This window comes from Argopecten irradians, chromosome 11 (genome assembly GCF_041381155.1).
Source record: "Argopecten irradians isolate NY chromosome 11, Ai_NY, whole genome shotgun sequence".
Taxonomy (NCBI): Eukaryota; Metazoa; Mollusca; class Bivalvia; order Pectinida; family Pectinidae; genus Argopecten; species Argopecten irradians.
Genome location: NC_091144.1, coordinates 2,148,720 through 2,162,214, shown reverse-complemented (window position 1 = coordinate 2,162,214; position 13,495 = coordinate 2,148,720). Strand labels below are relative to the sequence as shown.

The following is a 13,495-nucleotide window of genomic DNA, read 5'->3' as shown; positions in this document are numbered from 1 at the left end:
TAACCATCTACCTAGATCTCTGTCAATACAACACAAAACATTAACCATCTACCTAGATCGCTGTCAATACAACACAAAACATTAACCATCTACCTAGATCGCTGTCAATACAACACAAAACATTAACCATCTACCTAGATCGCTGTCAATACAACACAAAACATTAACCATCTACCTAGATCGCTGTAAATACAACACAAAACATTAACCATCTACCTAGATCCCTGTCAATACAACACAAAACATTAACCATCTACCTCAAAGTCACCAGGCAGTATATTAAAGTCATTATTTTTCCATGAGTTATAACTTGAATGTCAATGGAGAAATCAAAACGTCCATGGCCACATGTAAATAATTATCTTTTCAATTTCAATGTCTTACTGTTATCATATAGGTAAGGATAAGTTAACAAATGACACGGATGTACAAAGAATAATTGTCTCAAGATAGCTTTACAGTAGTTAAACAAAACAGTATATATGTACCGTATTTCACCGCAGATAAGACCCCTCCCGCCATCTTGTTAATCAATCGGTCCCAAAATGCAATATGCACAACTAGACCCCTAGGGGAACCTGCACATGCAATTTGAGACAGATCCCTTCAGTACATTCTGAGAAATAGCGGTAACAAACTTTTACTATCAAAATCCAAGATGGCTGCCTGGCGGCCATTTTGTTGACCAATTGGTCCCAAAATACAATATGCACAACAAGGGCCCTAGGGGAACCTACATATGAAATTTGAGAAACATCCCTTCAGTACTTTCTGAAAAATAGCGGTAACAAGAATTGTTAACGGACGGAAGGACGGACTGACGGAAGGACGACTGACCGCGGACAAAAAGCGATTCAACAGATGGTGGGAACAGATGGTGGGCTAAAAATATCACTATCAATATGAACTTACTGTATCGTTTAGGTCCATCTTCTAGGTAAAATGACAGCGTGAGGTTAGCATCGTCCTCGAAGAACTCAGTAGTGAAGGCATCCCACCACAGATTGTCACTGTCCTGTAACACACAAATTAACTCTATAGATTGTCACTGTCCTGTAACACACAAATTAACTCTATAGATTGTCACTGTCCTGTAACACACAAATTAACTCTATAGATTGTCACTGTCCTGTAACACACAAATTAACTCTATAGATTGTCACTGTCCTGTAACACACAAATTAACTCTATAGATTGTCACTGTCCTGTAACACACAAATTAACTCTATAGATTGTCACTGTCCTGTAACACACAAATTCTAAGATTTCAAACACACAAATTAACTCTATAGATTGTCACTGTCCTGTAACACACAAATTAACTCTATAGATTGTCACTGTCCTGTAACACACAAATTAACTCTATAGATTGTCACTGTCCTGTAACACACACAAACTAACTCATAGATTGTCACTGTCCTGTAACACACAAATTAACTCTATAGATTGTCACTGTCCTGTAACACACAAATTAACTCTATAGATTGTCACTGTCCTGTAACACACAAATTAACTCTATAGATTGTCACTGTCCTGTAACACACAAATTAACTCTATAGATTGTCACTGTTAACTGTCTGTAACACACAAATTAACTCTATAGATTGTCACTGTCCTGTAACACACAAAATTAACTCTATAGATTGTCACTGTCCTGTAACACACAAATTAAACTCTATAGATTGTCACTGTCCTGTAACACACAAATTAACTCTATAGATTGTCACTGTCCTGTAACACACAAATTAACTCTATAGATTGTCACTGTCCTGTAACACACAAATTAACTCTATAGATTGTCACTGTCCTGTAACACACAAATTAACTCTATAGATTGTCACTGTCCTGTAACACACAAATTAACTCTATAGATTGTCACTGTCCTGTAACACACAAATTAACTCTATAGATTGTCACTGTCCTGTAACACACAAATTAACTCTATAGATTGTCACTGTCCTGTAACACACAAATTAACTCTATAGATTGTCACTGTCCTGTAACACACAAATTAACTCTATAGATTGTCACTGTCCTGTAACACACAAATTAACTCTATAGATTGTCACTGTCCTGTAACACACAAATTAACTCTATAGATTGTCACTGTCCTGTAACACACAAATTAACTCTATAGATTGTCACTGTCCTGTAACACACAAATTAACTCTATAGATTGTCACTGTCCTGTAACACACAAATTAAAACTCTATAGATTGTCACTGTCCTGTAACACACAAATTAACTCTATAGATTGTCACTGTCCTGTAACACACAAATTAACTCTATAGATTGTCACTGTCCTGTAACACACAAATAAACTCTATAGATTGTCACTGTCCTGTAACACACAAATTAACTCTATAGATTGTCACTGTCCTGTAACACACAAATTAACTCTATAGATTGTCACTGTCCTGTAACACACAAATTAACTCTATAGATTGTCACTGTCCTGTAACACACAAATTAACTAACTCTATAGATTGTCACTGTCCTGTAACACACAAATTAACTCTATAGATTGTCACTGTCCTGTAACACACAAATTAACTCTATAGATTGTCACTGTCCTGTAACACACAAATTAACTCTATAGATTGTCACTGTCCTGTAACACACAAATTAACTCTATAGATTGTCACTGTCCTGTAACACACAAATTAACTCTATAGATTGTCACTGTCTGTAACACACAAATTAACTCTATAGATTGTCACTGTCCTGTAACACACAAATTAACTCTATAGATTGTCACTGTCCTGTAACACACAAATTAACTCTATAGATTGTCACTGTCCTGTAACACACAAATTAACTCTATAGATTGTCACTGTCCTGTAACACACAAATTAACTCTATAGATTGTCACTGTCCTGTAACACACAAATTAACTCTATAGATTGTCACTGTCCTGTAACACACAAATTAACTCTATAGATTGTCACTGTCCTGTAACACACAAATTAACTCTATAGATTGTCACTGTCCTGTAACACACAAATTAACTCTATAGATTGTCACTGTCCTGTAACACACAAATTAACTCTATAGATTGTCACTGTCCTGTAACACACAAAATTAACTCTATAGATTGTCACTGTCCTGTAACACACAAATTAACTCTATAGATTGTCACTGTCCTGTAACACACAAATTAACTCTATAGATTGTCACTGTCCTGTAACACACAAATTAACTCTATAGATTGTCACTGTCCTGTAACACACAAATTAACTCTATAGATTGTCACTGTCCTGTAACACACAAATTAACTCTATAGATTGTCACTGTCCTGTAACACACAAATTTACTCTATAGATTGTCACTGTCCTGTAACACACAAATTAACTCTATAGATTGTCACTGTCCTGTAACACACAAATTAACTCTATAGATTGTCACTGTCCTGTAACACACAAATTAACTCTATAGATTGTCACTGTCCTGTAACACACAAATTAACTCTATAGATTGTCACTGTCCTGTAACACACAAATTAACTCTATAGATTGTCACTGTCCTGTAACACACAAATTAACTCTATAGATTGTCACTGTCCTGTAACACACAAATTAACTCTATAGATTGTCACTGTCCTGTAACACACAAATTAACTCTATAGATTGTCACTGTCCTGTAACACACAAATTAACTCTATAGATTGTCACTGTCCTGTAACACACAAATTAACTCTATAGATTGTCACTGTCCTGTAACACACAAATTAACTCTAAGATTGCCCCTAAAATTAACTCTATAGATTGTCACTGTCCTGTAACACACAAATTAACTCTATAGATTGTCACTGTCCTGTAACACACAAATTAACTCTATAGATTGTCACTGTCCTGTAACACACAAATTAACTCTATAGATTGTCACTGTCCTGTAACACACAAATTAACTCTATAGATTGTCACTGTCCTGTAACACACACAAATTAACTTAAGATTGTCACTGTCCTGTAACACACAAATTAACTCTATAGATTGTCACTGTCCTGTAACACACAAATTAACTCTATAGATTGTCACTGTCCTGTAACACACAAATTAACTCTAAAGATTGTCACTGTCCTGTAACACAAATTAACTCTATAGATTGTCACTGTCCTGTAACACACAAATTAACTCTATAGATTGTCACTGTCCTGTAACACACAAATTAACTCTATAGATTGTCACTGTCCTGTAACACACAAATTAACTCTATAGATTGTCACTGTCCTGTAACACACAAATTAACTCTATAGATTGTCACTGTCCTGTAACACACAAATTAACTCTATAGATTGTCACTGTCCTGTAACACACAAATTAACTCTATAGATTGTCACTGTCCTGTAACACACAAATTAACTCTATAGATTGTCACTGTCCTGTAACACACAAATTAACTCTATAGATTGTCACTGTCCTGTAACACACAAATTAACTCTATAGATTGTCACTGTCCTGTAACACACAAATTAACTCTATAGATTGTCACTGTCCTGTAACACACAAATTAACTCTATAGATTGTCACTGTCCTGTAACACACAAATTAACTCTATAGATTGTCACTGTCCTGTAACACACAAATTAACTCTATAGATTGTCACTGTCCTGTAACACACAAATTAACTCTATAGATTGTCACTGTCCTGTAACACACAAATTAACTCTATAGATTGTCACTGTCCTGTAACACACAAATTAACTCTATAGATTGTCACTGTCCTGTAACACACAAATTAACTCTATAGATTGTCACTGTCCTGTAACACACAAATTAACTCTATAGATTGTCACTGTCCTGTAACACACAAATTAACTCTATAGATTGTCACTGTCCTGTAACACACAAATTAACTCTATAGATTGTCACTGTCCTGTAACACACAAATTAACTCTATAGATTGTCACTGTCCTGTAACACACAAATTAACTCTATAGATTGTCACTGTCCTGTAACACACAAATTAACTCTATAGATTGTCACTGTCCTGTAACACACAAATTAACTCTATAGATTGTCACTGTCCTGTAACACACAAATTAACTCTATAGATTGTCACTGTCCTGTAACACAAAAATTAACTCTATAGATTGTCACTGTCCTGTAACACACAAATTAACTCTATAGATTGTCACTGTCCTGTAACACACAAATTAACTCTATAGATTGTCACTGTCCTGTAACACACAAATTAACTCTATAGATTGTCACTGTCCTGTAACACACAAATTAACTCTATAGATTGTCACTGTCCTGTAACACACAAAATTAACTCTATAGATTGTCACTGTCCTGTAACACACAAATTAACTCTATAGATTGTCACTGTCCTGTAACACACAAATTAACTCTATAGATTGTCACTGTCCTGTAACACACAAATTAACTCTATAGATTGTCACTGTCCTGTAACACACACACAAATTAACTCTATAGATTGTCACTGTCCTGTAACACACAAATTAACTCTATAGATTGTCACTGTCCTGTAACACACAAATTAACTCTATAGATTGTCACTGTCCTGTAACACACAAATTAACTCTATAGATTGTCACTGTCCTGTAACACACAAATTAACTCTATAGATTGTCACTGTCCTGTAACACACAAATTAACTCTATAGATTGTCACTGTCCTGTAACACACAAATTAACTCTATAGATTGTCACTGTCCTGTAACACACAAATTAACTCTATAGATTGTCACTGTCCTGTAACACACAAATTAACTCTATAGATTGTCACTGTCCTGTAACACACAAATTAACTCTATAGATTGTCACTGTCCTGTAACACACAAATTAACTCTATAGATTGTCACTGTCCTGTAACACACAAATTAACTCTATAGATTGTCACTGTCCTGTAACACACAAATTAACTCTATAGATTGTCACTGTCCTGTAAACACACAAATTAACTCTATAGATTGTCACTGTCCTGTAACACACAAATTAACTCTATAGATTGTCACTGTCCTGTAACACACAAATTAACTCTATAGATTGTCACTGTCCTGTAACACACAAATTAACTCTATAGATTGTCACTGTCCTGTAACACACAAATTAACTCTATAGATTGTCACTGTCCTGTAACACACAAATTAACTCTATAGATTGTCACTGTCCTGTAACACACAAATTAACTCTATAGATTGTCACTGTCCTGTAACACACAAATTAACTCTATAGATTGTCACTGTCCTGTAACACACAAATTAACTCTATAGATTGTCACTGTCCTGTAACACACAAATTAACTCTATAGATTGTCACTGTCCTGTAACACACAAATTAACTCTATAGATTGTCACTGTCCTGTAACACACAAATTAACTCTATAGATTGTCACTGTCCTGTAACACACAAATTAACTCTATAGATTGTCACTGTCCTGTAACACACAAATTAACTCTATAGATTGTCACTGTCCTGTAACACACAAATAAACTCTAACTCTATAGATTTGTCACTGTCCTGTAACACACAAATTAACTCTATAGATTGTCACTGTCCTGTAACACACAAATTAACTCTATAGATTGTCACTGTCCTGTAACACACAAATTAACTCTATAGATTGTCACTGTCCTGTAACACACAAATTAAACTCTATAGATTGTCACTGTCCTGTAACACACAAATTAACTCTATAGATTGTCACTGTCACTGTCCTGTAACACACAAATTAACTCTATAGATTGTCACTGTCCTGTAACACACAAATTAACTCTATAGATTGTCACTGTCCTGTAACACACACAAATTAACTCTATAGATTGTCACTGTCCTGTAACACACAAATTAACTCTATAGATTGTCACTGTCCTGTAACACACAAATTAACTCTATAGATTGTCACTGTCCTGTAACACACAAATTAACTCTATAGATTGTCACTGTCCTGTAACACACAAATTAACTCTATAGATTGTCACTGTCCTGTAACACACAAATTAACTCTATAGATTGTCACTGTCCTGTAACACACAAATTAACTCTATAGATTGTCACTGTCCTGTAACACACAAATTAACTCTATAGATTGTCACTGTCCTGTAACACACAAATTAAACTCTATAGATTGTCACTGTCCTGTAACACACAAATTAACTCTATAGATTGTCACTGTCCTGTAACACACAAATTAATCACACTGTCTATAGATTGTCACTGTCCTGTAACACACAAATTAACTCTATAGATTGTCACTGTCCTGTAACACACAAATTAACTCTATAGATTGTCACTGTCCTGTAACACACAAATTAACTCTATAGATTGTCACTGTCCTGTAACACACAAATTAACTCTATAGATTGTCACTGTCCTGTAACACATAATTAACTCTATAGATTGTCACTGTCCTGTAACACACAAATTAACTCTATAGATTGTCACTGTCCTGTAACACACAAATTAACTCTATAGATTGTCACTGTCCTGTAACACACAAATTAACTCTATAGATTGTCACTGTCCTGTAACACACAAATTAACTCTATAGATTGTCACTGTCCTGTAACACACAAATTAACTCTATAGATTGTCACTGTCCTGTAACACACAAATTAACTCTATAGATTGTCACTGTCCTGTAACACACAAATTAACTCTATAGATTGTCACTGTCCTGTAACACACAAATTAACTCTATAGATTGTCACTGTCCTGTAACACACAAATTAACTCTATAGATTGTCACTGTCCTGTAACACACAAATTAACGCTATAGATTGTCACTGTCCTGTAACACACAAATTAACTCTATAGATTGTCACTGTCCTGTAACACACAATTCAACTGTATAGATCATGTACACCATTTCATACAACTGTTCATGGAGCTCAATATAGTTTCGTAATCCTGTTCCCAATTGGTATTTTTTATGCTTTTAGAAGGAACAAATACTTAATTTGTAAATGCAGATCAGCATGATATTTTTTAAAATTTCTGTTGCAAATTGGTAACATATTTGATGCTGTTAGAAGGAACAGATACTTTTCTATCTTGGCTACAATCAATTTAACATGAACCAGATTATTGTTGAAGCCAATAAGGGTTATAATTAGTGGAATAGAAGATCATTGAACTTCTTACTTACATTTTTATATCTAAATTCACATGCATGCCCATTAATTCTCACATGTTTACCCATGTGAGCTACAAACAACAGTTTTAAAAAAGGCATCTAATCAAATTTTAAAATATCTAAAAGCTAAATGGCTGCCGATGGTAAAGAATGTCACCTAATTTAAATGATTGAACTAAATGTATTTTTTAAAAAGGGAAATGGCAAAAAACTGCTGGTTGTTTGATGATTTTATTGAACCCCTCGATATAAATGATGTGAGATATCAGCTGCTAACGAGTTAATTGTGTCTCCTCTGTGTAGTGGTGTACTTTTACAACAGCTGTGTACTGGAGGTTTCTAATTACAGAGAAGTTGACTAGCTATAGCTATCTAGTTGTCACTGTATATCTAGTAGCATGAACACTTGTAGTTTCCCTGTTGTGTTACCATTAAAGCACTGCTTAAGTGTTTCTGTGTCTTTTTGATTTTCTGAAACCTACCACCCAGCCACACATGAGAGGAATGAAAAAACAAGAACTCACACAAAACCCCCCAATAGTATTCTTCTAGACAACTAAAGCTATGGGGCAAGTTGTGTATATGTGTACAAACTGTTTTCAAAAACAAGTGATCCCAGAGGGATCTTGGCGTCCACCAAAGAATGATCTATATCTGACAAAGGAAAGATGGATCTTTTCTCTACTTTTTAAACTTTTTCAAAAATACTACATATAAAATTTGAGACAGATCGCTTCAGTACCTTTTGAGAAATAGCGGTAACAAACTTCAATTATCAAAATCCAAGATGACTCCTTGACGGCCATCTTGTTGATCAATCGGTCCAAAATCACAATATGCACAACTAGGGCCCTAGGGGAACCTACATGTGAAATTTGAGAAAGATCCATTCAATACTTTCTGAGAAATAGCGATAACAAACTTTGAATATAAAAATCCAAGATGGCTGCCTGGCAGCAATCTTGTTGACCGATCGGTCCCAAATCACAATATGCACAACTAGGGCCCTAGGGGAACCTACATATGAATTTTGAGACCGATCCCTTCAGTACTTTCTTAGAAATAGCGATAAGAAACTTTGAATAACAAAATCCAAGATGGTTGCCTGGCAGCCAGCAGCCATCTTGTTGACCGATCGGTCCCAAAATGCAATATGCACAACTAGGTCCCTAGGGGAACCTACATATGAAATTTGAGACAGATCCCTTCAGTACTATATGAGAAATAGCCATAACAAACTTTAACTATCAAAATCCAAGATGGCGGCCTGGCGGCCATCTTGTTCACCGATTGGTCCAAAAATGCAATATGCATAGCAAGGGCCCTAGGGGAACCTACATATTAAATTTGAGAAAAAATCGCTTCAGCAATTTTTGAGAAATAGGGATATCAAACCTTAACTATCAAAATCCAAGATGGCCGCCTGGCGGCCATCTTGTTTTTCTGATCAGCCTCAAAATCTGTATGGCACAAAAAAGGACCAAGGGTAACCTCCATGTGAAGTTTGAACAAAATTCCTTCAGTAGTTCTCAAGAAATATCGATTACAAACTTCAACTGCCAAAATCAAAGATGGCTGCCTGGCGGCCATCTTGTTTTTCCGATCAGCCTCAAAAACTGTATGGCACAACTAGGGACCAAGGGTAACCTCCATGTGAAGTTTGAACAAAATCCCTGTAGTAGTTCTCAAGAAATATCGATAACAAACTTCAACTGCCAAAATCAAAGATGGCTGCCTGGCGGCCATCTTGTTTTTCCGATCAGCCTCAAAATCTGTATGGCACAAATATGGACCAAGGGGACCCTCCATGTGAAGCTTGAACAAAATCCCTGCAGCAGTTTTTAAGAAACAGTGATAACAAGCATTGTTTACGGACGGACGACAGACGGCGGACGACGGACCACAGACGCAGGGCGATTTGAATAGCCCACCATCTGATGATGGTGAGCTAAAAATAACCCCATTGATCCTCAAGGTAGGGAGTGATATTATATTTCTCCCACATAGAAAACAACGGTATGTGATAGAGGAGTCTCAGAAAAAATATTTTCATTGCAACAAGATAATGGGTCCGTCGACTGCACATCAAAATTGACATTGTAAGCCACAGTTATACTGCATGATTTCATGACGTCATCTAAGTTCAGCCTACTACCCGTTCGTAAGGCTAGCGTTACATCATCATGACTTCATCTAATTTCAGCCACTACCAGTTCGTAAGGCTAGCGTAATCATCATGACTTCATCTAATTTCAGCCTACTACCAGTTCGTAAGGCTAGCATCATGTTCATCTAATCATACCATTGACTTCATCTAATTTCAGCCTACTACCAGTTCGTAAGGCTAGCGTAATCATCATGACTTCATTCATCTAATTTCAGCCTACTACCAGTTTGTAAGGCTAGCGTAATCATCATGACTTCATCTAAGTTCAGCCTACTACCAGTTCGTAAGGCTAGCGTAATCATCATGACTTCATCTAATTTCAGCCTACTACCAGTTCGTAAGGCTAGCGTAATCATCATGACTTCATCTAATTTCAGCCTACTACCAGTTCGTAAGGCTAGCGTAATCATCATGACGTCATCTAATTTCAGCCTACTACCAGTTCGTAAGGCTAGCGTAATCATCATGACTTCATCTAATTTCAGCCTACTACCAGTTCGTAAGGCTAGCGTAATCATCATGACTTCATCTAATTTCAGCCTACTACCAGTTCGTAAGGCTAGCGTAATCATCATGACTTCATCTAATTTCAGCCTACTACCAGTTCGTAAGGCTAGCGTAATCATCATGACGTCATCTAATTTCAGCCTACTACCAGTTCGTAAGGCTAGCGTATTCAGCAAATCATCATGACTTCATCTAATTTCAGCCTACTACCAGTTCGTAAGGCTAGCGTAATCATCATGACTTCATCTAAGTTCAGCCTATACCCCACCAGTTCGTAAGGCTAGCGTAATCATCATTCATCATCACTAATCAGCCTTCTAAGTTCGTAAGGCGAGCGTATCATGACCAGTTTCGTAATACAGATCATCATGGACTTCCTCTATTTTCACCATACAGTTGTAAGGCTAGCGTATATCATCATGACTTCATCTAATTTCAGCCTACACCAGTTCGTAAGGCTAGCGTAATCATCATGACTTCATCTAATTTCAGTCTACTACCAGTTTTGTAAGGCTAGCGTAATCATCATGACTTCAGCTCATTTGTAAGGCTTACATTATCATGAATTTCAGCCTACTACCAGTTTGTTATGGCTAGCGTAATCATCATGACTTCATCTAAGTTTACAGCCTACTACCAGTACCAGTTTCGTAAATTTCAGTAAGGCTAGCGTTAATCATCATGACTTCATCTAATAATTTCAGCCTACTACCAGTTCTGTAAGGCTAGCGTAATCATCATGATCTTCATCTAAGTTTCAGCCCACTTCAAGTTTCTAATAGCGTTCATCTCATGAGCCTCATCTAATTTCAGCCTACTACCAGTTTGTAAGGCTAGCGTAATCATCATGACTTATCTAAGTTCAGCCTACTACCAGTTCGTAAGGCTAGCGTAATCATCATGAGCCTACTTCATCTAATTTCAGCCTACTACCAGTTTGTAAGGCTAGCGTAATCATCATGACTTCATCTAATTTCAGCCTACTACCAGTTCGTAAGGCTAGCGTAATCATCATGACTTCATCTAATTTTCAGCCTCCACTACTACCAGTTCGTAAGGCTAGCGTAATCATCATGGGACTTTCATCTAATTTTCAGCTCACTAATACCAGTTTGTAAGGCTAGCGTAATCATCATGACGTCATATGTAATTTCAGCCTACTACCAGTTTGTAAGGCTAGAGTAATCATCATGACTTCAATCTAATTTCAGCCTAACACAAGTTCGTTAAGGGCTTCATCATGACTTCATCTAAGTTCAAGACTGCTCACCGTTCGTAAGGCTAGCGTAATCATCATGACTTCAGCTAAGTTCTGGGCTACTACCCTGTCGTTATAGGCTAGCGTAATCATCATGACTTCATCTAAGTTCAGCCTACTACCAGTTCGTAAGGCTAGCGTAATCATCATGACGTCATCTAATTTCAGCCTACTACCAGTTCGTAAGGCTAGCGTAATCATCATGACGTCATCTAATTTCAGCCTACTACCAGTTCGTAAGGCTAGCGTAATCATCATGACGTCATCTAATTTCAGCCTACTACCAGTTCGTAAGGCTAGTGTATTCAGAAACTTCAGAAATCTTTCATGACTAAAATCTGTGACAAAGCATGGTGGATGGTGGGGGTAAATTCCATTCAAAGGGAGACAACCAATAAACTTATTAATGTTGAAACTCAGGGCATCTAGTTGACCCTTAACTTTTAGCAGATTTAGGAGTCAAATCACAAATTAGGAATCTGGAGAATCAAAACATAGGACAAATAGACACATGCTTCAAACTCAAGAGTCAAGTCTGATGTTTGAGTGTCAAAAACATACTCTCAGGGGTCTACTGGATGCCCTGAAACTGATGATTTACTGGTGGCTGAATTTCTTTCCACATTTGAACATGATAATAAAATATTTACATTTTATATTGGATCCTATATTTTACACAGCTTACACCATTTACACATTTATAGCCCAATTGTATTTCAAACCCTCTCCGTTTTTTCTTGGGATCACAATACTGTGGAAAACATTTCAAACTCCAATTATAAGCCTATTTGTTGGAGAAAAACTAATTAATGGTGTAATGGTAATGAGAATAATTTTATTGTTTTCTTGAGATTTATTGAGATAGTGTAAAACTACTAGTATACAATTTCTTAAAGACATATCATGGCTTTTAAAGCATTTCATTTCTTTGAAGATGCTCCACCACCGACAGAGCATAAATGATATTCATAATTTGAACAATAATTGGTGTTTAATCGTGTATATATATATGTCTAGTTAACACAAAATATAATATAAAATAATTTATTTTGCCTTTGGTGCATGCGCAATCAGTACATCATTCCATGTAGGATATAGTGCAACAGATTTTTTTCGGGATGCAATTAATTATTTTCGATATTTTAAATTTGAAATAAAATTAGAAGCTCAAACTTTTAAACGATGGTAATGGTGTAAAGTAAGTAACTTTTGTAACTGAAGAAAATATTAAATTGTCTGCTGCTGTTTTTGATAGTGAAAAAATACCATTTGATAGCGGTGTACTCCGGCTTTCCTCCACCAACAAACCTGGCACGTCCTTAAATGACCCTGGCTGTTAATAGGACGTTAAACTAATCAAACCAAATGTTGTCAATGTAACTTACCTCTGTTCGCTGTTGTCAATTGTTACTTACCTCTGTTCGCTGTTGTCAATGTAATTTACCTCTGTGCCCTGTCGTCAAT

At 36.2% G+C, this 13,495-nt stretch overlaps 1 protein-coding gene across 4 annotated transcripts in view; it reads right to left on the bottom strand.

Annotated features, from left to right (window-relative positions):
• LOC138334285 (LIM domain-binding protein 2-like) overlaps nt 1-13,495 on the bottom strand; it is a 56,423-nt gene that overhangs the window by 19,070 nt on the left and 23,858 nt on the right. For all 4 annotated transcript variants that reach the window (XM_069282922.1, XM_069282925.1, XM_069282923.1 and 1 more), the window contains exon 4: nt 913-1,015. In XM_069282922.1, the coding sequence (XP_069139023.1) occupies nt 913-1,015 (103 nt within the window). The remainder of the gene's footprint in view (nt 1-912; nt 1,016-13,495) is intronic.